This window comes from Antrostomus carolinensis, unplaced genomic scaffold (genome assembly GCF_000700745.2).
Source record: "Antrostomus carolinensis isolate BGI_N321 unplaced genomic scaffold, ASM70074v2 scaffold15086, whole genome shotgun sequence".
NCBI classification, from domain to species: domain Eukaryota; kingdom Metazoa; phylum Chordata; class Aves; order Caprimulgiformes; family Caprimulgidae; genus Antrostomus; species Antrostomus carolinensis.
Genome location: NW_010321360.1, coordinates 37,631 through 64,471, shown reverse-complemented (window position 1 = coordinate 64,471; position 26,841 = coordinate 37,631). Strand labels below are relative to the sequence as shown.

Below are 26,841 nucleotides of genomic sequence, written 5' to 3'. Positions count from 1 at the left end.
TAAAATAAGAATGCATAGGATATCAGGGCAGAAACCTGGATATTGCTTCACGATTGTTACATAATTCCTTGTTTTGCATGAGTTCATGACCTATTGCAGCCTTATTACAAACAAAAAGTCAAACCAAACTCTCTGTTCTCTCCTCGCAGTCTTCCTCGGCTACCCAAAGAAAACCCTACTTGCCCCGTAAGAGCAGCACGGCGTCACAAGCCAACCCGATGGCGTCCTCTACTGCTGTGCCTGTAGGATTTCACTATGAAACAAAATACGTAGTTCTCAGCTACCTGGGACTTCTAGCACAAGAGAAGCCACAGGAGCATCCTCCTCCTTCAACTGAAGGTAATATTTGCATATTCATCTGTGCCTAATTACATATTGCGATGAGTTCTTCAGCTGTTTGTGCGTGGATGCAGGATGTTAGCCTGATGTTTGGTGTAACGCCTCTCTTTATTTTAGTCATTTAAATAATGGCTCTAGATGCTGATGGAAACAAAGCTGTTTGTATTTAGATTACTGTTTTAATTCCAGCTACGCCAGGGCTGACTGGTGTTGATGAAGCAAATAAATGGTTTTAGTAGCTGTCTTGAGGTTAGGAGGGATGGATATAATTATCTTTGTTGAGCCATCTTGAGAATTTAAACCCATGCTTGGTTTTTTTTTGGGAGGCCAGTGGAAGTAGCATTTACCAGCGTATACTCTGAGTGATGACTTGAGCAATCTCATGTGCTAAATAGTTTTGCCCTATTAATGTTAACGCTTCTGTTGTTGTCAGTCAGTGTTGGCGTTGAGATGTGAGGCTTAACCTGGCCTATGCTGCATGTATTTATTTAGTCTTAAGAAGTCAAGGACTGCATGGAGTCAAGATAGAGTCAGATGTTTCTTCCAGAGCAGGTTTATACATTATAGAAGGTTAAATAAATAAATAGGAGGCAGAATAAAAGATGTTTGATAGATTGTGTTTTGCATAGGTAGTAAAACTTTCTTTATTTTGTGGTGGCAAGCACTTAGTGTTGTTTGTCAAGATTGTTTTGGTGGCTTGTAACTTCTTCATGACATTTCAGTCACTACTAGTTCCTGTGATTCAGAACTCATTCTGATGAAAGGCATATTAAAAAAAAAACCAAACCAAAGGCCATCTTCAGAATCTTTTTTAACAAGCATTTAAGAAAGCGTACTCTGTCATTTATTGAACTTACTTGTCATGAATAACATCAAAGTTATGACAGAAATTATTTTATCAGCTGGGTACCAAAGCATTTAGCATATGCTGGTTATATTCTAGATTGTTTATAAAATTAATCTTGGTATATTTAAGATATGTCTGTTACTTCTGCTTTGACTGCATCTGTGATCCATGAAAGGAGAGGCACCCTAGTGCCAAGATGCTGTTTCATAAAACCCTTTGTTGCAAAACGTGCTTGTTTTAGCAATAACATCTCATTCTGAATATCCCATGTGGGATAACTGGAAATGTATTGAGTGCATACAAAGCTACAGTGTGGAAGAGTCTGTTTTGTTCTGTAAATGCAATATGCAGAAAGGAAACTGTTAGTCTTAATGGGGTTTTTTATATATATAGATATATAATTTGACTGTAGTTACCTTTGTAATATTTGAAAATTGAGGGGAAACCTTTCCACTGATTCTTATTACTGAAACCTCTAAGAAATATTTGAATTAAAGAGCAATATTATCAACTTTATAAAGAGGAAGCTACAAATGCTTAAATAAAAATTTTGTAGTCAGTTAAGAGGACTCTTAAGCTCCTGAGTAAAAATAACCGTTGAGTCTACTTTTCAGATATTAGTTATGTTAGCTTGTGGGACAGCAGGCTGTAGTTCAATTTGCTATTAAAATGCTATAAAGCATTGATACCTTCCACATCTGTTCTCTCATCCTCACTGCTCTAAACCTTCCCTTCCAAACCAGAAATTCTCATACATTTCCCCCACCCTCACTCACAAAACCAGTGTCGTGGTTTAACCCTCGCCGGCAACTCAGCACCACACAGCAGCTCACTCACTTCCCCCCGATGGGATGGGGGAGAGAATTGTCAGAGTGAAAGTGAGAAAACTCTTGGGTTGAGATAAAGACAGTTTAACAGGGAAAGCAGAAGCCCTGCACACAAGCAAAGCAAAACAAGGAATTCATTCACCGCTTCCCCTGGGCAGGCAGGAGCTCAGCCATCTCCAGGACAGCCGGGCTCCATCACACCTAACGGGGACCTGGGAAGACAAACGCCATCACTCCAAACATCCTCCCCTTCCTTCTTCTGCCCCCAGATTTACGTGCTGAGCGTGGTGTCATCTGGTCTGGGACATCCCTCTGGTCAGTGGGTTCAGCTGTCCCAACCGTGTCCCCTCCGAACCTCTTGTGCACCCCCAGGCTCCTCGCTGGTGGGGTGGGGTGGGGTGAGGAGCAGAAAAGGCCCTGACTCTGTGTGAGCCCTTCTCAGCGGTGACTAGAAATCCCTGTGTTACCAGCACTGTTTCCAGCACAAATCCAAAACACAGCCCCGTACCAGCTACTGTGACATTAACTCTATCCCAGCCCAAACCAGCACAACCAGACAGTGACCTCCTCTCCTTGTTGTCTTTCACTGTGATTAGATCTCTCTCTCAGTGTTTTTACTGCTTTCCAATCAGAGACTCTGGATACAGTAATTTTCCTTTACTTTTAACGTGCCATGTTGTTTCTCACTCTGTTTTGTAATGCCTTGGATGGACTTCAGGCTGTTACTGAACTAAGTGCAAACACTTTATCCTTCTGCTTCAGGAGTTGTTTCATTCTTTCCTAACTCATTTTTCCCGGTGCTTTTTCTACTTTCAGTGCTTCCAACAGCTTTCAGTTGTCTGACAGTTACTTTTTAAATATCCTTTTTTCTACTTTCTTCCCTTGTTGCTTGTAACTGAACAGTTGTTTCAGCTGTACTCTCAAGGTGTGTGTGGTAACAGCCCTGTGTTTGTTTTGAAGTACTGTTTGCAGCTTCTTTGACTATTTATTTAATATATATATATTATATATACTGGCTGTATCTCCTTGTTGTCTGGCACGTGGCTGATGCCTGCTTGCAGAGAGCTGTACCAAAGTACTCTGCTCTATATTTTCCCTCTGGGAGCCAACAAGAGAAGCAGCAGCCCGTAATGGATATCACCTGCACTGCCTAATGCATGGCTGGAAGGTAGCTGGCTGGGTGTTCCAGTAACAAGTGTGGTCTGAGAACCCTGGTTGGAACAGAAGAGATGTGAAAGCCAGTAAATGACAAAGAGAAGCTGTTGTGGAGAATCCTGTCACCAGGAGGAAACTTCTGGTTTTTGGTAACGAAGATGTATGAGGGTTAATAACAGGGTGACATTACATCATGCTTGTCAGTGAGTTTTTCAAGCACTGTCATCAACCCTTGATATGATAAACCTTGACTGATCCCCGTGTTCCTTCCATTGATGATTTTTGTGGCACTTTAAAACACTGGTCTTCCTGCTCTCTGTGGCTGAAAGCTGTTGATTTATGAATTGAGAGGATTCTGATAAAAGGACTTGTGTCTTAATCTTATTTTGCTTTAATTTGGTTATTGTGCTGACAGACCTTTCATGGGAAGCAATTGGAGCAGTGAATTTGGCTATTGCCTGTTCCTGTTGTACTTGAAGATATGAGCCACTGACTCTGGTATATGGTACTTTCCCTTTTCTTAGATCCAAATCAGTCCTTACTCTTTGTCTGATTTCTGTATCACAATATAAGGGGAGCATCCAGAAAAGCTAGTTTTAGTTTGTAATGTTGACCTCTTTCATCTCCTTCTGTATGGGAGAGTGAGGGGCCCCTCTAGAAGGTGGTTCAGAGCAGGAGCCTCTTTACAGCCACCTTGTGTCACCTGCTGAAGGATCTTCTCTCCCTTCCTTGGGTGTATAAAGACATGGGGAAATAAGGCACACAAGGTGTAGTTAGTGTTGTTATCCCTCCCTGGAGTTTCCTCCTGCAGCAGTCTCCCAGGTTTCAGTCAAGTTTCAATGCTCTAGTTAAACTAGAGAATGTATCTGATGGGTCAAAAAAAAACCAACCAAAAAAGCCATCTTTCCCAGCAGGAGTGGTGCTATTTTATCTCTGCTAGAACTGGCAGGAGAAACTGAATGCTTTTGTCCCTTCTCCTCCCTTTCCTCTTATAGTCATCTCCCCCAAACCTCTGCTTTCGTGCCTTTCAAACTAGAGAGTTCTTTTTCTGATCTATGTCTTTTTGTTCCAAAAACTTAGATAAGTGTAAATCTTTATGATGTTTGTTAGATTTCAAGTTAAAACTTCTCATTTTTTTTTTTGCAGACATAATATGTTTTATGAGACTGATGGTTTTCAGAGGGATTTTATTTAGTGAAGAGAAAACTCAGACAAATTACAGAGAAAATTACCTCACTATATTTCCTTTTGGATCTCTTGGTTGGTCTTGATTTTGTTGCGAGAAAGTTACAGGAGGTAAAACCACTTCTGGCTTCAAGCAAAGAAGGCTGATCTGAGTCAACATCCAGTTGCTACTCTGAAAGTTTTATTTGGAGAGCTTATCTTCAGTGCAGGGACCGAAGAGGGAACCATCCACAGTGTTCCAGGCTCGTGAAGAAAATACAGTTTTATTGGACAAACCAACCTTTTAACATTACAGCTCTGGAGATTATTTTAGTGTAGTATTCTGTAGTGGATTTCAGTGTCTCCAGAGGAAAATTCAACAAACTTAACTGGGCAACAGTTTGAGAGATTATTCCTATTACAGTTTTGGCAGAATAATGATTCAGCATAGTGCTTACTTCAATTTATTTAAAGCAAAGTCCGTTAGCAGTAAATTCTCTTACTTTTTGGTAGGTTTTAAGGTAGGTGGATAATATGAATTGCTCGAATAAATCTGATAAAACACACACCATAAGATGTCATCTGTGCAAGTTCATCTTTGAGGCAACAGATGAGGACAGTTAATTAAAGTGTGTGAAAGCTCTCAGTTGTCCATTCATGATGCTTTAGTATTTTTTTCAGAACTCTTGCAGTATCTATAACTCCTGGTGCATACACAGAAAATAAATGTCAGGTATCAAAAAACTTTACTGTATTTTTCCCTCTAAAGTTCACGCTCATTATAAAAACTTCCAGTCTGATGCAGTTGTTAGTACTGCTTACTTCTTAAGTGAGTCCAAGTACTTTGATTTTGTGATTCAGTATGTTTGTATTAGAAATGCTCCTTTGAGTTTCATCAGTGAGTGACTTTTAGTGTATTTCTGTTTTTTTTTTAATCTACTCCCCCGTGGTTTGACCCATCCACCAGCCTGTGGCTATGACAAAGATTCTGAAGGAAAGTAGTTTTTCTGTCTTTTCCCTGACAGAAGGAGAAAACTTAAATAATCCCTTAGCTCACATAGCATCTGGAAGATTTATAATCATTGCGACTACTACATGGTGGCATAGGTTACTCAGGACTTGAACAAGATTTTGACAGTTTTACATTTTCCCTGAGATGCATGCTTTCCACAGAACTTTAATTATCACACACAATGTTATTTTGACCATTTATTATCTGTTTGGAATTACTGTATGAAGTGCTGTGCTGTGTGTAGTCAGTAATCAAGGCATTTTCATAGAATCATAGAATGGTTTGGGTTGGAAGGGACCTTAAAGCTCATCCAGTTCCAACCCCCCTGCCATCAGCAGGGACACCTTCCACTAGACCAGGTTGCTCAAAGCCTCATCCAGCCTGGCCTTCAACACTTCCAGGGAGGAGCAGCCACAGCTTCTCTGGGCAACCTGTTCCAGTGTCTGACCACCCTCACAGTGAAGAACTTCTTCCTAATATCTCATCTAAACCTCCCCTCTTTCAGCTTAAACCCATTTCCCCTTGTTTTAGTGGTTTCCCACACACACTTCTTACAGCTGAGCAGTGTGGAACCAGGTTACTGGGAGAAATGGGGTTTGTGTTTGTTCACTTGCTTTGGTTAGATGTGAACTCTTTTACATCTCAGGAGATACACCTATGGCTTGGCAGAGATGGGCAGGTTTCATGCATTGTGGGTGAGTTCAAGGCTCCTTAGTGGTCATCCCAAATCCAACAGTAGATATATGGTTTGACCATCATGGGTTGGATACCTGGTGTTGCAAGATTTTCTGTCATCAGCTGACACTTGGAGTGGCTGTTGCAGAATATCTTGGTTTTCTTCATACTCCACTTAAATTTCATAGTAGCTACTGTTGGTCTGTAGGAAATGAAGGAGTTTTTGAGGTTTTTTTAGTTTAAATGAATAATTAATGCCTTAGAAACTTTCATTTTAGGTCAAAACATACCTGCTTTGGCTGAAAAGGTACATGTTGTTGGTCAGACCAATCCAGTTTGTGGTAATGAGGGAGCTATTTCCTGAACCAAGGCAAGGAAAGGAAATTTTTGGGGGGTTTGACTTAGAGAAGAATGAGGTGGTCCCCCCAGGAATGTCAGTTCCCACTTAATTAAGTCTCCTATCTGCCAACAAAAAAAATTGGCTGCTAGTTGGCAATGTCTTGTCTCTTATTGTTTCTTAATATTTTAGACTTTTTTTAGTTTCTTTTAAGCTTTTATGGTTTATAAAGAATTTTTAAACGTTTCTCAAATCAAAGTCTACAACTATTGTATGTCAGTCTGTTCTGGAATTTGCTGGGGTAATGGATATGCTTTTTATTAAAGGAAGCAGATGAGTATGTTTGTAAAGATATTTCGTGTATTTTCATCACTTCTCGGTGCTTGCAGAAATTTTGGACACTTATTGTAATTGTTTTTAAAAGTCTGAGATGTTAAAGAAACACTAGAATCATGCTGAAAGTAAATTTTCAAGTCAATGTTGACTCTACAGAAGTTAATATAGAGACCTAGGAGAACTTGAAAAATGACATAGTGGTAAATTAAAATTACAAGCATGGAAGAAAGAAAATCAGGAGCAATCTGTGCCATCAAAGGCTTTTTCATTGAGTGCATTTCACAGCTTTTAGTCTCTCCTTACAGTTTTTGTTGTCTCTTGTGAGCTGCAGTTTGACACAAACACCGTAGAATGAGATGTGCAGGCTCTCTAGCTCTGCTGAATGACTTCCTCCTTCTCCTCCTCCTCCTCCTCCTGGGATCTAACCTGGGGAACGGGTTAGTCTCGTATTGTCACTGAACTTCTGGAATGGCCTTATCGGTGGAGTTGTACTGAAGTATTGCATTTATTTGGTAGTCATAACACTGATTGTCAGTGATGTGGTGCTTGATGGGCTTGGAGAATACATTTTCCCCTCCAAATACGTGAAAAACCAGAATCTTAACAGGAACACACTTGTGCAAAAGGGAACATTTATTCCTTAAATAGAAACTAGAATGCACTAAGTTCTTCATGTACGACTGTGTGATGGGTTTGTTGTTCCTTTGGGTTGGGAACAGGCCTTTCAGAGTCAGTTTATTAAAAGCCCCTAATAGGCAAACCCATTTTTTTCAGCATAGGAAAGCATTAAATATTTACAGACCGTACAAATACCATTTCTGGTGTGACCATTTGCATTATTAAACAACAAAAATGCATTCTCCTCTACGAGAAGCTGTTTTCACTGTTGTCTTCTGCCTATTTGCAACCTAACTTGGAAGTTGTCTATCAGAGAAAGAGATAACCACTTGCTTAGGACCTTTGCTGTTGGAATACACTGTTCTCCAACACTGGGTACGATTTTTGTTGGTAGAGGTCAACATACAGGAGATACAGAAAGCTGAGGTCCATTGATAATAAGGGGAATAAACAGTGCAAAGTCACTGGTCTGGGCCGGGTAGGTTTGTGATGTTTTGGCACAACTGAATGGTCAGGTGCTATTGGAATCAGCAGCTGCTGCAAAGTTGTGGGTGTTACGAGATGGAAACCATTGACTGCAGCACTGATTATCTAAACATCTCTTTTGTACACTGGCAGCAATGGAATTTCTCTTCCTTCCATTTTCCGGGTGACTTCTTATCCAGTATGACAGCTTGTCATGTGTGATCATCATCACATTAGTCCTGTGAGAATGGGTGCTCTTCTGAATTACCCTCCTCCTTTCCATCTACAGGGTGAAGCACAGGTTAAAATAAGAGTTTGTACTTGCCTGTACTTGTTGCACTTGACTGTGAAGCACCGGTTTGGTCATTCAAAGAGGTGACCTTAAAGGGACTGACAAGGCATTAGTGAGTGTCTGTTCAATTAACCAAAAGGAGGAACGCTTTGGTCCTCTCTGGAATTTATTGTTTCAGACTGGCAAAGAGAGGCTGTTTGAGAAGGGATTTAAGAAGCTGAATAAAATTCCCCTGAACGTGGTGGTGATGATCTAACAGTGTGGTTAAGTAAAATGGCACTAAACTGACTATCTGTTGTTCCTTTGAACTGTTCACGTAAATAAATGTAAATATTTTACACTGACTTGAACAGGTTTTGCCTTACAGGTATCTAATGAGTGCTGAGTTTTAAAGCATTAGCATACATTTAGTGGATTGATTCTATGGATTTTTAACTTAGTTTTCAAACACAGGAAACCTTGCAAGCTTATTGTCTAGTGGTTTTTTAATCACAGCAAAAGCACAGTGTACTTTGCTATACATCTGTGTGTGTTAACTGGTATTGTTGCTTTTATGGTTTTCACACGCTCAGATATGAATATTGGTGATACAGAGGAAAGGGGAAGGTGATGCAACACTTAGAGTGAATTCAAGCACAATTAAATAGAGATGAACTGAAGACAATAGGCAGTCGTTCATAAAACCACCAAAATATGATTTAGTGTCTTCAAAACAGGAATGACAGAAAGCTACACTGGGTGTTGCAGGACTTACCTGAAGATTTGGATGTGAAATGTTAAGTGATGAGGAAGAAATGAAGTCAGATGATACCAACGTGACGGATATAAATCCTCTCCCTTTTTATTTTCTTCAACTGAGTGAAGAACATCTGTAGAGTGGAATGGTGTTTAGATGCCCAGGTAGAGCTGTAGGCACTCGGTGTAGGTACAGAAAGGGTCAGATAGGTTGGAGAGTTGTCAGGATTTGGGTGCATGAGTAAGAAACAGTGGACATGGGCAGCGTTATCAGAAGGTCAGCCAGGAGATGGTGTTTAAATCATGGACACGAGAGAACATGAAGTCCCCAAAAAAAGAATTCGAAGGAATATTCAGAAGTAAGAGAGCTAAGAAAATGTGTTTTGGGTAACCCAGTCACTGATACTGTTGAAAGTAGCAGAGTGCAGAGCTAATGAGGACTGATAATTGACCCAGAACTTAGGGAAGGAAGTGGCTGGAAGGGGGGTTACTTAGCAAAGGGAAGTTATGTGGTCAATTTTATTTGTTTATTAATTTATTTAAGGAGTAAGTCGATTTAAAATTCACTTTTATATTTGTGTAGATACAAGACAGACCCATTTTATCTCCATGTAGGACATTTTAAGGAATTGAAAGAAAGGAAGAAGAGAATTTCAGTGGGAGGCTATTGATTCATTGATGACTGGTAAAAATAAGGCAGCAGTTAATGGAACAGTTTTTGTAATGTGCTTTAAGAATGGGATTTGAAGACATGCTTGGAAGCTGATGGAAGAAATAAAGATGAGCAAACCCAAAGAATAAGCAGCAAAATAGCTGAAGAGTTTTGAGCTGGAACTCTGCCATCTTCCTTAAAGATGCAAATATTTTAAATACCTTTGCTTTTTGGAAAGAGTTTTGTGTCTCTTTTTTGCTCCAGCATAATAATTAAGATGATTGCAAGTCCTGATTCAGGTCCATAACCTGAATGTTATGGCTGAAACAACTTCTTGTTACCAACTATCTAGAGTCAGCACACATTTGTGATCTCAGACCATGACATATGTGCTTCTGGGGATGTACAGCCATTTCAGATTCCTAAATGACCTGATTAGGAGGTGAGACTTGACAGTTGACTGACAATTCTGAGGACCCTTGCCTCTGTTATTACTTGTGAACCCAGTCTTAAATTATTTTATTGTTTTAAATTACTCATGAACAATGAAATAATACAGTTGATAGATTTGGGGCCTCTTCATTGATGTCATTACATAGTTGCTCTGAGTATTTCTGTTGATTTTGTAGGCATCAGTGTCAATTTTATATTTTACTACTAAAAATCAAGCTTATGCCTATATCTGCTTTCTTCTGGTGTAGTTTGATAATGAGTGTATTAATGACTGCTTGTTTATGTGCCTTGGTTTGATTTTGGTCTTAAATTTAAAATAAGTTTGTTTTTAAAGCTGTTATATATTCTGTTTGGGGCTTTGCAGTTCTTATTTTTTATGTATTCATATTTAAAGCACCTATTCTATCTTGAATAGGTCCAGAAGTTTGTGTGTTTGTGGGTCCATATAGTAAAATCTTTGTAAGAAGTGCCTTTAAGGGATTACACTCTTTATATTGCTGTCTGAAATGGATCTTTCACCTTGAATTCCTTTATTGTTAATATTTCACTTTCATATTCCATTATCTACCTTATTTGAAATACTACATTTGAATAATTTCTCTGGTTTCTTTTAGGGACTCAACAACAGATTATGGAACAACATGTTTCAGAGAAAGAGGCTTTGGAGAAAATTAAAACAGAAATTGAGGAGGAGCTAAAACACCTTGATGAAGAAATCGTGGAAGGTACTCTACAGATTTTCTCATTTCAGTTGATCATCTCTCTGCAAATGGTGGTTAATTTGTAACAGGTACTCTAGTTATAAAGAAATTTTTGGATGCATTGAATCTCTTCCCTCTCCTTCCCCCACAAGATTTCTGCACGTTGTCACACACAGTAAAACAGTTAAACTGTTTGGAGCGGTGGAGTCTCGCCAAAGCAAACAATTGAGTGACATTTAATGAACTACTATAAATAATGAAATGTTATCAGCCCTTAAGCTGCCCCACTTGATAACAGAAGTGAAATAATTCCTCAGCAGCAAATATTTAAGAGAGCATGGATGTAAACCATCAGATTTCTCCCTTCCATCAGGTTTATTTTTTGTGACATGCTTTGACCTGTAGATGTGGCTTTTATAGGACTCCCAGGAGGGGATGGTTTGGAAACAATCTTTGCTTATCACGTGTTGCACATTGGAAATCTAAAGTGGAAAGGCTATAGATCTGTTTACGTTCCTCCATACAGACCTTTCATAAAATTTTAAACTGAGAAGGAAAAGGTTACATGAAGAAAACATTATTTAAAAAAATTAAACTCTAGTACTGCTGCAGATATGTCCATGTGTGGGCAAAATTTACCATGGGAAGAGGCTCTCTTGCTACTCCATCAGGGTTGGCATCAGCTTAAAATTGAGAGCAGCTGCACATTCAGCTAACTCACCGGTTAGGATGCAGTTGTGAAATAAAAGCTGGAGGGGAAATGTAGCTCAGAGTCATCTATGGCTTATAAATACCACTTCCAGAACGTATTTGGACTCTACTTGTTTTACTCCAATTTGTTGATAGCATGTTTGGACTACGGAGTTGTGATTACTTCGTCCTGTATGAAACCTGCATTAACTGGTGAGATGAGAAATCTGAGACTGCTGATGTTCTTACGTGAATCTATTTTATCTTATTTTGTGTACCTTTTTCTCTCAGCATTTACCACTACAGGATTTGACTGCCACACTTCCCCGGTGTTCAGTCCTGCCAATCCAGAGAGCTCAATAGAAGACTGCCTGGCTCATCTTGGGGAGAAAGTGTCCCAGGAATTGAAAGAACATCTGCACAAAGCACTGCAGAGCTTGATTAGCAAGTGAGTTTCCCTTTGCTTTTTCAGAGGGAAGGTGTTTCCTTTTGCCTTGTGACAGCTGCTGAAATGCTAAAGATAGGACTATGTTTTGTATTGCATTTCTTTCTTTTTCAGTGTTCCTTTATCTGGCTGGTTTGGGTTTTTTGTTTGGTTTGTGTTGTAATTTGTGAGTAATTCTTTGTATGGTATTTGCTCTTTGCAGCAATGTAAGTTCTAAAATTTTTCTAAGCTTTTATCATTGAACTTCTGAGACTAACTCAAGTAGAGTTGCTGGTGAAATGATCAGCTGGCAGCTGCCAATTTAATTAATGCTGGGCTGGGAGCCACATAACTTCGTTTACCTTATAGTTAGGAGTGGAGCTAAAGGTTTGTTTGTAGTCTGGCTCAAGATGAGTGGGAGAGTTTCCCTGAAGGGTAGGTAGTGAGATGCTTTATGACCACCATTCAGGTTCACATCTGCAGCAAGTGTGGGCCACTGGGCTGTCCTTTGTGCCTTAAGAGCCATCCTGCCCTTTTCAGCTTATAGTTTTAGTAGCCCATTGTACTTGCCATGCCAGTATCTTGATTAATGTCTTTTGCAAATTGATAAAATTGTTGTGGTTGCTTGATTTTCTGTTCTAACTTACCAGACTGATTTTAATGGATCCACATGAACTACTTCTGGCTGTTCTGAGTGACATATTTGTAGAGAGCTGGAGTTGGAAGGTGCTACTTTAGGGACAGTTACCTAAATGTAGTTGTGAAGGCCAATAGCTCTCTTGAGTCTGTGCTTTGTGGATTGGTTTAAATAATACAGAATCATAGAATAGGTTGGATGAGGCTTTGAGCAACCTGGTCTAGTGGAAGGAGTCCCTGCTGATGGCAGGGGGGTTGGAACTAGATGATCTTTAAGGTCCCTTCCAACCCAAACCAGTCTGGGATTCTATGACTCTGACCTGGATTTTGCAGCAAGGGTGCCATGTAACATCTGACCAGACAGATGAAAGTGATCGTCTCTTTTTCCATGAGACATCCAAGGGAGAAGTACAGTCTGTCAACTCTCCATTTAACTTTCAGAAACTAATATATATCGTGTCTGCTTCTGTGCAGTTTCTATATGGTCAAAAAGTAAGTTCAGTATTGTATAAACTAACAATTATTTACACACAGGAAAGAGGAGATGTGGTTCAAGTTTCCCCTTAAGTGGCAAAAAATAAGCTAAAGATTCCTCAAGAAATGGCAGAAGCTTCTCTGCCTTTGCAACCAAGGTATTTGCCACATGTGGCCTTAAAAGCTTGTACTTGGTATCTTCTGAAGAGCTGAGGTTTTGATAAATACCTCACTACACACTAAAAAAATGGACTGTGTGTAAAAATGGTACACTGAAATAACAGCATTTTAACTTCAAATGTCTAAAAGGCTGTAGATAGTTGCTGCCTGTCTGACACTGAGGGGTCATAACTGATTGATTCTTTTTGGACAGTTCCTGAGATGAGTTTTGTTTCAAATTCAGTGGTTCTAGCTTGTTCGTAGCCTGATGTTCTAGGCTTCTTGTGTTTTCTGTGGGAAAATAATTGCATTCTAAGTAATCTCTTTGTTTATACGTACATACATATAAAGTCTGAAATGCCTGTGAAAACCTGTTGACACGCATGGCTTTTCAGAAGGCAAACTAGAGCTGCTGTTTGATCTCTTGATAACATCCTTCCTGCAGCTGTTGTTGCTCTTCTCATCCCACTGGTTCATTTGGATTTACATTTTAAAGGAACTAATGTACCAAGGAAGTTGGGAGAATGCAGTTAAAATGACAAATCCAAATTATGGTTTCCTCAGGGTGATTTAACTCTGTTCCTTTACCCAGTTTGCTGCAGTAGTGCCTTTTGATGCACTGTTTATTTATTTTGCTTATATTTTTCCTGTCCTTTTATATGCACATAGACACATGTGTTATGGTACATTAGGCTGTTAGATCATGACAGGTTCTTGGAACTGAATAAGCAGTCTTCTGTTCAATACCAGGTACCACTATTTACCTTAAATTAAAGTCTGAACTTGCCTTTTGTCATGATCTGGCTCAGAACAGCTGCTTTTGAAGCACTGCATCTTCTGCTGTCACTTGGCAGAAAGTCTTTCTTGTTACTGGCTCTGAGATACTGGCTGATCTTGGAGGGAAGAGGATGGAAGAGGGGAATTTCATCATCCCAGTTCAGAGAAGTAGCAATGTGAAGAATCTAAATAGAGCTATCTACTGAAATACAAAGGGATTTTGGGGATCAAAAGTGCTGTTTCTTGCAAATAAAGGCTTCAGCTAACGTGATGTTAATGCTGTCAAGCAGCCTGTGTCGGTTCATGGCCTTCATTGTTTATAAAAAATTTTCTCTGCGTTGACCTCTATCTCACATGTGACTGTCTTAGTGGAATTTTTTATCTTTAAAGTCTTAGATTATAAAAAATTATATGCAAGCTTAGAAATTTTGGTAACATAGCAGAGAACCTACTTATCTAATGTCCTTTAAGTTGCCGACTATCAAATTATTATGAAATTAACTTAATTATATGAAATTGTGTAACAGGGAGAAGGTGACACATTCCTGGTGCTGTCTGGTGCTCGTGTTTTATGTCCTGAAACGCGAGACTTGTTAGCTCTTGAAAATTACTTGCTGTAATATATGTGAAAATATTTTGTTCTCTGGAAACTGAGAATTTTCTTTTATTCTTGTTCTTTTGTTTCCTTTTATAACTTTCAGTGTTGGTTTAACTTCTGCAGGCCGGTGACATACCAAGAATATCGAGAGCGCACGCAAGAGACAGCTGCTCATGCCAGTGGATGGAACAAGGTACCAAATAAGTGACTTTCACTTTGATATCTCTCACATCTATTTGATGCCCACAGTGTTTTTTACTAGATACAGTTATGCTTCTGAGAGGAACAAGAATAAAAAGAACTAAGTTGAATTTAGGATGAAATAATTTTCATCTCAGAACAGTAGATATGGACATAATGTGTAGTTTTTAGATTGTTTAGCCAGAAGTTACCTAATGGAAGCATTAAATCAATCTTCCTTTATTATAGTAAAAAGAAAAGTTAGAGTTACTGCTTGACATAATTTTTTTTACAAAAATCACTGAACAATTTTAAATTCCCAAGGGTGATTTATAGTTTTAGCAGTTTGGTAATTAATTCTGAGACAGAGGTTTTCATAGTATTTCTGTATTGTTTCTTTGCTCCCATCTCAGGCTTGAAATATATGTAAAACATGGTGAAAATGAAAATGATAGTATCTTCACAATATTTAAATTGTTCAGAAAATACAAGGATGGTGTGCCTATCTGGATTCAGGAGTAGTTATCTGAAATGATATGAAGCTTCTTTTTAAAATGAAATGCAAATCTGTAAATGAACTATCTTGTAATGGTTTTAATGTAGAATGAGTAGAAGTACTGTTCCCAGATTCATCTTTCATTGATCATTCAAATTCATCATCATAATCATTCTCTGATGGGTTCAGTGGGCAGCAGAAAAAGAATAACTATTTGCAAATGTAATCACAAATTGAGTGTTAAAATTTAGTCTTAAATTTAAAATGGAACAAGAAATCTTTTTTCCCTCTTTACATTTTTTTTTTCCCCCCCCAGAAATACTTTTCCTTAACTAGATTTCCCTGCTTACTTCAGAAACTGATCATCTGACTAAGGATGTGGGCACTTTCAAAGGAGTTTATTAAACATTGCTTGACAAGTGACAGTCCACGGCTCCAGCAATTACAACTGTTGTGTGTGTGCTTCCAGTTTGTCATCTTGTGATTCACAGCGTTTTCGTTTAAACAACCATGAAATCTGATTATCGGGAAGGTGGCTTAAGCTGGCACATTTTACTTTTCAGTTGGTGGAAACTCAAAACAAGCATTAAAAAAAACCCCAGTCATTGTGGCTCAGCTGGCAAGGGAGAAGGTGGATGGAGCTTGGTCTCCATTTGCTGTTGGTACACACCTCTTGAAGATACAGCCCTGGGCAGATGCCTCGGCCACATTTGAGGTTTTCTGATTCAGCCTTCATTGTTGTTACGTTTGTGCCGGCCCTGTGGCGAGTGGATTTTGATCCCCAGCAGGTTGTGATTGAGAATGTCATCCAGAAGATGTCTTTCTCATCACCTTTGCTTACCCATAACATTTGCTGCTACAAAACTTAACAGTCCACAAGCAAACCAGAATGGAAATGTTGTAGAATAATACAGCATCTGTTTTGTTTTTGCAGTAGCTTGATGCCTCAGGAATTTTCGAGCAGTTCCTTTAATAATACTTGTTTTGAGGAGATGGAATACATTCATGTTGGTTTCATTTCCTTTGAAATTCCTTTATCATCTGAATCAGAATCCTATTTCATAACAGAAGAGATGAAGATACCTTTCCTCCAACCTCAACCTAGCTTAATTTTCACTCTAAAGAAGAAGCTGTTAGAAAAATAATTTTTAAAAGTAGCTATAAATAGACATAGCTTTGTCTAATTAGCAGGCACACAGCAGGAAAATAAGGCTGTGCTGGCCTCAAGTTTGTGAAAAGTTGAAGGATGCATATTTAAATTGACTCTGTCAGGAGCACTGAAGCTTACTCTTTTTTATGACTAAATAGTAAGAAAACATGCAACTCGCTGAGCTAGCTGAACAAAATAATAAATAATTTCCTGTTAATTGCTCACAGACCTTACCTATCCTATAGTTTCTCGAGGGGGAGCAGAAATTGAAGATGCACAGTGGCCGTGGCAGATGTCAAAGGGTTAAAGATGTAGCAGTGCCTTCCCACAGACAGAATTCTGTGCAGTCAGGGCTGTGGTTTGATCCAGACTAGGAGAAACACAACGAACTGAAGGTAGTAGATGAAATGTCATTTCAGTTCACAGAATCACAGAATGTGAGGGATTGGAAGGGACCTCAAAAGATCATCCAGTCCAACCCCCCTTCCAGAGCAGGAACCTAAATGAGATCACACAGGAAGGTGTCCAGGCGGGTCTTGAATGTCTCCAGAGAAGGAGACTCCACACCCTCCCTGGGCAGCCTGTCCCAGGGCTCTGGCACCCTCACTGGAAAGAAGTTCCTTCTCAAGTTTAAGCAGAACCTCCTGTGTTCCAGCTCACACCCATTGCCCCTTGTCCTACCATTGGGCATCACTGAGAAGAGCCTGGCTCCATCCTCCTGACATTCGCCCTTAACATATTTATAAACATTAATGAGGTCACCCCTCAGTCTCCTCTTCTCCAAGCTAAAGAGCCCCAGCTCCCTCAGCCTTTCCTCAGCAGGGAGATGCTCCACTCCCTTCATCATCTTGGTGGCTCTGTGCTGGACTCTCTCCAGCAGTTCCCTGTCCTTCCTGAACTGTGGGGCTCAGAACTGGACACAATACTCCAGATGTGGCCTCACCAGGGCAGAGTACTGCTCGGTAGTAGCATCTTGCACAGCAAGATGTTCTTTTTGCTTTCAGGAGCCTGTGAACTAGTATATAAAATTTCACTTCAAATTTCTGAGCCTTTGCTGTTGTAGGCATGTCTTATTATATGTAGGTATGTATAAAAGCCCCACCTATGTAATATATCATAGAATCATAGAATGGTTAGGATTGGAAGGGACCTTAAAGCTCATCCAGTTCCAACCCCCCTGCCAGCAGCAGGGACACCTTCCACTAGACCAGGTTGCTCAAAGCCTCATCCAACCTGGCCTTCAACACTTCCAGGGAGGGGGCATCCACAACTTCCCTGGGCAACCTGTTCCAGTGTCTCACCACCCTCACAGTGAAGAACTTCTTCCTAATATCTCATCTAAACCTCCCCTCTTTCAGTTTAAACCCATTTCCCCTTGTTCTGTCATTAGTTGCCCTTATGAAAAGTCCTTCCCCAGCTTTCTTGTAGCCCCTTCAGGTACTGGGAGGCTGCTATAAGATCTCCTCGGATGTGATGCACTTGGAGAACCACAGTGGTGTCTCTGGGGCACAAAACAGACTCAAAGTAGTCTTTGCACATCTTCCTTGATGTTATGTATATGAGAGACATGGCATCCAGGTAAGCACATGCTTCTGGGAGGAAGTGGATTACCTAGGTGGCTTGTTGGTTGGAGGCTGAATGTGGACAGAGGGTCGATTTGCCTGGTTTACAGTTGGGAAGGTGTCATTTTTAGTCATACCAATTTTCAAAGAACCTATTCATTATATGAGCATCAGCAGAAATAAGATACTTCTAAATATAGCTGTTGTTTTTTCCATTTTAAAAGGTGGATCTTTTCCAGAGTGCAGTGGTATGTTTGAACTGCTGAAGAGATTTGGTTAATTCACTAGCTCATGGGATTGTAAAGGAATGTTTTCAGTCACTAAAACGTGTGTATCGATCTGAATGAGGAAATTTTGAAGGGTCAACTAATACAGAGAAACATCAGTTCTTCCATTAAAATCCCACAGAGGCACAGTTTACCCACAGACAGTAGAAATGTAAAAAAAAAAAAAATCAGGAAAATAAATTATTTCATTTATTTCTCAGAAATTGTGATGTGAAAATAATAGGCCATGATGTTGGATTCTGTAAAGAAAAGGAGTCCTCACTTTGTATTTCAAATAAGGCTCTCATGAAAACAAAAGAAAACCAAAACCACCTCAAATTATATTTCTGATATAAAATAAGTGTAATAAAAAATGGAAATACTCCACTGTTGAGTGTTTATACTTTATGTTTAAAATTTTAATATTATATATGTACTCCAAAATATATAATCCCAACCTTCTGCATCAGATAAAAGGATAACAAATGCTGGTATTGAGAGTCAGCTGAACTGGTAAGTAAGTTGGCAGTCATCTTCATGTCCTATTTTTACTGATTAATGGAGCCAAAGAATAATACCATAAAAATGTAAGAAATAATCATGTGAAGAATTAGATGAGTTTTATGTTGAAATAGTCAAAAGGTGCACAGAGGTGGCAATTACTTTGGATATAGCTTCTTTGAAGTCTGAACTTTCTTTGTAATATTTTTTTTTGCCTACATTTGAATTTGTAATATTGTACTATAGGATTGCAATAGTATAATTGACAGAAATATTTCATTTACACAATTAATCAGAAATCTTCTGATAGTAAAGGGTTTGGGGTTTTTTTAATGATTCCCTAGAAGTTTTTTCCTGCCAACTGTTTTCTGGCATGCTGTGCTTGGTACTGTGTATGTTTTTGTTCAGTGGGAATACCAATAGCCCCTAGCATTCCTTCCCAGGTGTACTGGTGGAGGGAACTGCAGTCACTTTGAATTGCCAAGGCTCTGATTTGACTTGGGTCTAGTTAAATCTCATCACCATTCACACAGTTATTTTTTATTTCTCATGTTTTTCTTCTGTACAGAAAGCTCTTGTTAACCTTTATGGGAGTATTGTGAAGGTAATTTCTTCCACGAATTTAGGGACAGTGTCATGCAAACCTGTTGTTCCTACTGGTCTCAAAGGTGGAAGTGTCAATAATTTCAGTGGGAAAGGAAAACCAGGCAGCGTTGGTTGGTCTGCGTGGGACTGGGGCTGGAGATGGGAGTTTGAATTTGGTTCCTTGCTCCTGAGGCCTGCAGAGGCTTGTTGAATTTGGGAGGAGTGGCTGGATTAGATATTTAAGTTGGCAAAGGAAGATGGCAATAATCATGTTCAGTATGCCAACATCTGAGCTCCCTTCATTTTATAAGCAGCTTTTTTTTGGCCTTTGTTTCTCTTGCCTTCAGCTGAAAGTAAATGTCACATATTTTAAGATCTCAATGTTCATGCTGTTTGGGTGTGCCCAAGGCCTCTGAAAGATGCCTAGCCTTTTTACTTGATCCAGAAAGGCTGAAAGTTTCTTCTGACACCTCACCTTGACCTGCTCCTTATGTTTGTGCACTGTAAGCTTGTACCTCTTCTGCCTCTGAGTTGAGATTAATTACAAGAAATTAAAAAAACCCCAAGGCTTTTAAAATTCAAGCACCATCTCATTCCTAGTGAAGTGGCTGCAGTGTTAACTGTTTGTCCCAGAAGAACAGTACCATAACCTGTCTGCCATAGGATTGGACTCTCTCAGTTGTTAATCAGCTGGAACACCTTCAATTCATCAAATTAGAGGTATTTTTAAGGCTCCATCTGTTTTTAGTGGTCCATCTCAGTATGACTTCACCATGAATTTAGTACAAATCTCAAACCCAGACTACTTTTCCTATTAATCTTCCTCCAGCTGTGCATCCCAAGATGTGATTTCTGAGAAGAGTAATGGGTGATGTTTAGAGAAAAGAAAATCAGGCTGGAGGAGGAGGAGACTGGGAGAGGAAGGAGGCATTTGGAGTTCAGTGTGAGCAGTAGTAACAGCCTGCATCTACCTTGTGCAGCTGTGGAACAACATTCTTACTTGCACAGTGAATAGATGTGCAATGCAGTTGCCACAAACTAGGTGCAGTAAAACTTACAAATATTTTTCTCTTGTAACATAATAGTGCTTTTTCAGATGCTAATGACTTCAATTCATACTAGTTTCCTGAACCTGGAGAAGTGCTGCATATAAACTTTGCCCAGAGGGGCCACTTGCTGTGCTCTAGGAGAATAAATTCAGAGTTTAAAAGTTCAACTGCATGTTGTTTAGGCAAACAACAACATGATTTCAGAAGGAAGTGTCTAGAGCTGTGTAATATGAAGGAGGTGGGTTCACAGAGTCTCCTGTCTCCCAGAGCAATTCACATCTGGGTTAAGGCTGAGCATTCAGTTAAAGACAAAAGGTTTGGAAGGAGGAATGGGAATAGGAAATGAGGGAGGGAATTCTGTACCAGTTATATTTGGCATGAGAGGGAGAGTTTAACGTGGGGAGATGCTTGTCATTTTAAACATGTCTGTAACGGTGTGGTGCTGGGAAGAGTTGTTTGTGTCCTGTCTGAAAGCCAAGTGTGAACTTCTAAAGAGCCTGTCCAGTGCAGTGTGTCTGTTCAAGGATGTATACGAGTTTGCTGTTTAGATACAATTTGGATCCATATCACTTCAAACTGTTCATAATGTTGCATCTTTCCACTTTTGGGGTAGCACGTTCTGGACCTGTTCTGGTTCTTTACCTCAATCTTGTGTTGGAAAAAAAATGAGGTTTAAGAAAAGGACTGCAGTCGTGTTCTGTGACAGTCTCAAGTGAGGCTGTGGTGTTTTGCTTATCAGATGAAGTGCTTCTTTCTTACTGAACTGTATTGTGTTTCTGCCTTGTGTCTTCACAACAATGAAGTGTAATAGTCCCTGATATCTTTGGACTTGTAGATTCAGACCTTTTCTCTGGACCACATTAATTCTTTGTGTTTTACCTACATACCATATTGATAATGCTTTCTGTATTTACTCACAATTCTTGTTTTCAAAGGTCTTGGTACCCCTGGTTCTGCTACAACAGTTTCTGATGGAGTTAACCAGACGGGGCCAGGAACCACTGAGTGCACTTGTGAACTTTGGGGTGACGTATCTAGAAGACTATTCTGCAGACTATATCATTCAACAAGGAGGATGGGTAAGAAGATAATGTTTAATTTCCATACTTTGTTCAAAGCTCATTTCTAAGTGTGATACTGGTCTGAGTAGGAATGAAAGCTGAGAGCAGTTGCTAGAAATAAGCAGATGAGAGAAGGAATGCCCCAGAAAAAGAAAAAAAAAAGAGAGAAAAAAAAAAAAAGGGCAGGAGGTCAGGACCATATAGTTGAAAAGGATTTGGGGCAGTCTTGTATTTCACCTCTCTGCTTCGAGGCAGAACTGACTTTTACCCATTCCTTTCTGATGTTAACATTAAAGACCTGTGTGATTAAACTCCACAATTTCCCCAGGCAGTCTGTTCCAGTTCTTTGCAGGTCTGGTTGGTTGGATTGCCATTGAAATTGAAGAGGTCCTCAGATATCAAATAACAACTAGTTTTCATATTCTGTGTGTTAAGATGCTGATTTGTTGCTATATGGTGAGCTTTTATATGTTCTTTCCTGTTAATAGACATACAGAATTGCATTTAGAAGCAAACACCGGTAGCAAGAGATACTGTGCCTGAGAAGCTCATATTTTTAATATTATCTTCATACTCTGGTGGCTGCTGAAAATGGTATATGGGTTTTTTCCTCTTAAATTTCAGAGGGTTTTTTAGCAGATAGGTAATTGGGGAGCACTTCATACAGAAATGTCAGGAGGTTCTAATTTATTTTTATAATAAGTGATGAAATAGCTAATGCATCTTGGATTTTACAGCTATATAGGAACATGGATAGAATGAGCAATCAAGACTTCTTTGTGCTGCATTTCCTTGTGGAAATCTTCAGTTTATGGTAACCAGTGTTCCTGAGTCATGGCATGCTGAGGAAGTTTCATTTAAAAATACATCAGAGAGGCAGCTCCCAGCCGATGAGCTGGGTCTCAAAGGTAGAACTGTGCTGAAGGAGACTGAGTTTTAGATTACTGGGTTTAGGAAGGAAGCCAGATTTGAATGGAATTAATCTGGGATTAGTGAAATGGCTCCAGCAAGTTGATTTATTCTAAAAAGAAAAGCTGTTCAGGAAAACCCAGTGATTAAAAAACGCTAGTAGGAAAAATCTCATTCAGATGGCTCCTTGTATTTCAGGACTTTACCCAAAGGTTTTTTTTAAGAGTAGTTTGTTCCAGAATTGCTGCCCATCTGCACCTTCCTATATCCCATCCCTTCCCGTCCCAGCAATCACAGATAATGGTTTTCAAAGCCTTTGGGAGGGATTGGTTGTCTTTAATGGACAGAAACACTACCAGCATGCAGCCAAATGACCTCAGGTCATTTGATAAATGCACTTGCATTTCAAAGTATTTTCATCACAGAGAAGGTGGGGGTTGGAACTGGATGATCTTTAAGGTCCCTTCCAACCCAAACCATTGTATGATAATGTCCTTACTTGCAGCTTTAAGACAGATGGATGTGAGTGCTATTTTGCTTTGGTGTTTGTTTGTTTTTTGTTGGGTTTTTTTTTAACCTCAGCAAAGGCTGTGGTGTGTTCTCTAGCCCCTCTTTGAGGCCTGCTATAAACATACTTCATACAGCCTCTGAAAACAAGCAGCTTTCCAGCGTGGCCTCCAAGGGAGGGGGCCGTGCTTTGTGTTTGTGTGACTGTGCATGTATGTACAGATCTGGGTAGTCAGTGTGTTTAATGGGCTACGAGTTTGTCTGTATACATCCAGTCAGGCAGAAAATCAGACTGACATAAGCGGTACAGCAAACAAGCCAGAGCTATTTTTGTAACAGCAGAAGAGGCCAGGAAAGAGACAAGGTGATGAAAATCCTTTCCAGCCGAATTAATGTAGCGGCATTAACCCTTTGTGAGTTGCTGTGGGGATGGGCTTGGGGACCCACTAGGCTTGTGGCTTTACTTGGATGAAAGGAGTATATGTTTTCATTGTAATTTATTTTTTTCCCCCCTGTAAGGAAAATGTTCCTTTTTACTGAGTCCATTTTTACGTGTGGGATGGTGTTCTTCTGTGCGAGTGGAGTGTGAGGTAAGGGTGGGAGAGTCTGTGTTTCTAAGCAGGGCCAGGGAAGAGCTGCCTGACAAGCTGTTAGCCATCACACAAGTGGTTTGCATTTTTTGAAGATAAGCATCTGCCACAGGGGCTCTGTGTGTCGGATCAAGTTGTCAGTAATACTTTGCTAGAGCCTTAAGGGCGATGTAGAAACCTGGGAGTCTCCGGTGAGTTGTGTTGCTGTGACAGTGAGAGGTTCAATTTTGGGGTTATTCTGAAGATAGGTTTTTCCTACAGCTGCTAGCTAAGAGCTTACTTAAAACTGAGAAGTTACTAGAACAGCCTGTCTGGGTTTTTTTTGTGGATCAGGAGCAGAGGAGAGCTTCACAGGAGTCAGCTTTCCAGGGGCAGACCTGCAAACTTCTGTAGTGTTTCTGGTGCTGTCTCTTCCCTTGGCACCATGAAATTCAGGATCTTCCTCAATTTTTGGATTGAAATCAACTTATACCAGAAGGGAGGCAGCCAGTCAAAGGTAAGGGGTCAGCTGAGCCCTTCCTGTGCCCCACTGTAAATCTTGCAGAGTCAGAATTTTTCCAGAGCTGTGTCATCCCGTGGAGCCATTCGCTGCGTCATGCTGTGCAGCCACGATGCGGCTGTGTGTGTGTGTGTGTGTGTGTGTGTGTGTGTGCAAGACTTCGAGTTGTTTTGTGGGCTCAGCAGGCTTGTAGGTTCAAGAAAGCACCTGATTGAGGGTGGTGAACAACAGTTAACTAGAAGCAAAATTGTTAGCTAATAAAGGTTGATAAATTGGATAGCTATACAGTAGATGTCAAGAAATTGGCGTGGCTTGTGAGGGATGGGAAATTTGGGATGCTAGAGGTAGATAGAGCCTCTGAGATGAGAAGTTGCTTTTTGATTTTATTTATTTATTTATAATCCCTGCAGGGCCATGGTGATGACATGATGTGTTGAAACAATGAGTGTTCCCCTCCCATTCTCCCTTCAGGCACTAAAAATTGTAATTCAGCTAACTTTTCATGGTAGGGTGAGACTGGGATGTAATGGTTGGTTGCTTGCCAAGAGAATGGCTGGCTATTTTTATGTTCAAATCCATACAATATTTTGATACTATGATTCTGGCTCTTGTGTATGCTGTTCCCCTTCTTCTTGGTTTTAGGGTTAAAGTCTTCCAGGTAGGAATGTCTGCAGTGCACTGCATACTGTGTTTGGATGCAGCTGGCAGCATAAACGAGAATGAAGAGATGAAATGACTGCTCCCATCTGGTTTCCAGTCTCTTAGATTTGCAGGTAGATGCAAGTTGAGTTTGGAGGGCTGGACTGTCAGAAAGTTTTGGACAGCCTCCCTCTTTCACTAATGGCAGTGACAGGTTTGGCTGCAGCTCTTACATTTACCCTGCTTGGCTTTAAGTTTTAGTATATTCTCTCTTTTGGAGCAAAAAGGATGTTTGACATTCCAGGTTCTCTAAATAGCCACATGTGGGGACACATATTTCTCCCTCCTGACTCTCTTGTTTTGAACCCAAATGGTCATACTAAGGTCTTGTTCCCGTATCATTTTGAACCATCACGAAGCAATTCCCAGCCTGATTTAGCAGTTGCTTCTTTCTTCTCTTTCCCCAAAGCAATGTTAGGGCTCAACAAACTGACGTGCAGTGTACATGCTCTCCCCTCCCCTTTGCTCCTTTCCCCTCCTCTTCTCCTCGTCTCTCCTCCCTTCTCCTCCTCTCCCCTCCCTTCCCTCCTCGTACCTCCCCTCCCTGTTTGCTCTGTCTGACTTCTCCAGGGCTGAATGCTGCTGCATCAGAAGCAATTCTTGGTCTCCTGGAAAAGTGCACAGTAAGGCCAGGCAGTTGGTAAGGTGTTTTTTTTTCTCCTCTTCCTTTCCCACTCCTCCTCCCAAATAATTTATTTATTCTCAAGTTCTGAGGATCCTGTTTTCCATGGTTAGATTTCATCTATGTTTAAAATGATCTATAAGGAGGAAAAAGTAGATGATTACTTGGAAGCTAGCTGCTTTTTCTTTTTTCTTAGATTCATATTCACGTTACAAACCTATCTGCTTTTCCCTGGTTTGAAAGAGGTGAAATAAGTGCAATGCAATTGGTATTTATCAGTATTCAGTTAATAACCTTTCTTCCCTCAGGAAGAGGCTGGTATTTGTGTTTGTGACCCGTAGCTGAAATTGTCTCTGCCTTCACAGGGATCTGTATCTGAATTTAACTAGTTATTTGCCCATGTTGAAAAGAGTAAAAGTAAATTTGCTTGAAATATGCATAGTGTTTGCAGTTTCTTATCTCAGCCTTGAAAGAGCTGTTCTCTGTTTCCAGTGTTTTTGTCTTGGGCTTTTCTGCCGGTTTTGACATCTTCTTTGCTGCTGGCGATTGAATAATCAACGTACAAGAGTCTGTTAACAATCTGGAGGAGAAGAAAAGAGTAAAGAGACAGTTGTGGTTCTGGGGCAGCGAGGCAGTCAGTTTGTGCTGCTGGGGGCTACAATCTCCTGCAGCAGTCAGGTGTCTGCCTTGAGAATGACAATGCAGAAATAGAGAGACGTGCTCCCCGGGAGGAGAGATGAAGTGGAATGTAGCAGCGATGCAAGAAAGGGCAATCTAAGTAGAGAATGACTAGAAAAGAGTTTTCCTTTCAAAATAATTAAACTTTACGCCTGCATCATGGACCAGGGCAGTGAAACATCCACTTTTATTTGTATGTGACAGCAAGAGATTCTTGATTTATTTATTTTTTTTGGCACTGTGGCTGAAGAAAAAGGAACTTAAATGGTCAAGGAGCCCCTAGAGCTCCTTTCTTTTTTCCCTTCCAACAACTTCCAATCTGTCTGTCTGAAGAAGCTGTCTCTAAATAACTGAATTTACTTTAATTTAAACTGCTAAGACGTAAACCTTAAAGGGTGTTGCCTCGATACTGACTCTCTGCAGGTAGTGGAGGTTATCCTGGAGGGCAGGGAATGGAATAGGATCATTTCTGTGGGGAATGAATTCCTTGAGGGGGATGAGAGCAGTGGCTGCAGTATTGGTGTGCTTTGATTTGCTTCTCATGACCTTTTTTTATCTTTTTCCTCCCCCCTCTTAATAAAAGTACAGTCCTATTTGTGGACTCTGCTCTGTTTTTCATGGCTCCACCTATCTTGACAGCTTCACAAAGATGAATACTACAATAAATACTACAACAAATGCCTGAGGGCTTTTTGTTACTTTTTATTATTTTTTTTAATCTACTTTTCTGGATCTGGGTGTTGTCAGCTGCCCCTTTATAATCCATTTCTGGATTATAATGATGAGGGGCCTGGAGCATCTCCCATGTGAGGAGAGGCTGAGAGAGCTGGGACTGTTCAGCCTGGAGAAGAGCAACTGAGAGGGGATCTGATCAATGGCTATAAAGATCTGAAATGTGGGGACCAAATGGATGGGGCCGGGCTCTTCTCGGTGGTGCCCAGTGACAGGACAAGGGGCAATGGGCACAAACTGGGACACCAGAAGTTCCAGACAAACTGAAGGAAAAACTTCTTTGCTGTGAGGGTGCCGGAGCCCTGGGACAGGCTGCCCAGAGAGGGTGTGGAGTCTCCATCTCTGGAGATGTTCAAACCCACCTGGACACTTTCCTGTGCAACCTGGTG

At 40.3% G+C, this 26,841-nt stretch overlaps 1 protein-coding gene across 1 annotated transcript in view; it reads left to right on the top strand.

Moving 5' to 3' along the window:
* The first annotated feature begins 218 nt into the window (after positions 1-218).
* The window catches only part of BCL2L13 (BCL2 like 13), a 34,557-nt gene continuing 7,934 nt past the window's right edge, over positions 219-26,841 (top strand). The window contains exons 1-5 of the mRNA XM_010169909.1: positions 219-339; positions 10,522-10,632; positions 11,590-11,746; positions 14,490-14,559; positions 21,091-21,234. Of these exons, the coding sequence (XP_010168211.1) occupies positions 219-339; positions 10,522-10,632; positions 11,590-11,746; positions 14,490-14,559; positions 21,091-21,234 (603 nt within the window). The remainder of the gene's footprint in view (positions 340-10,521; positions 10,633-11,589; positions 11,747-14,489; positions 14,560-21,090; positions 21,235-26,841) is intronic.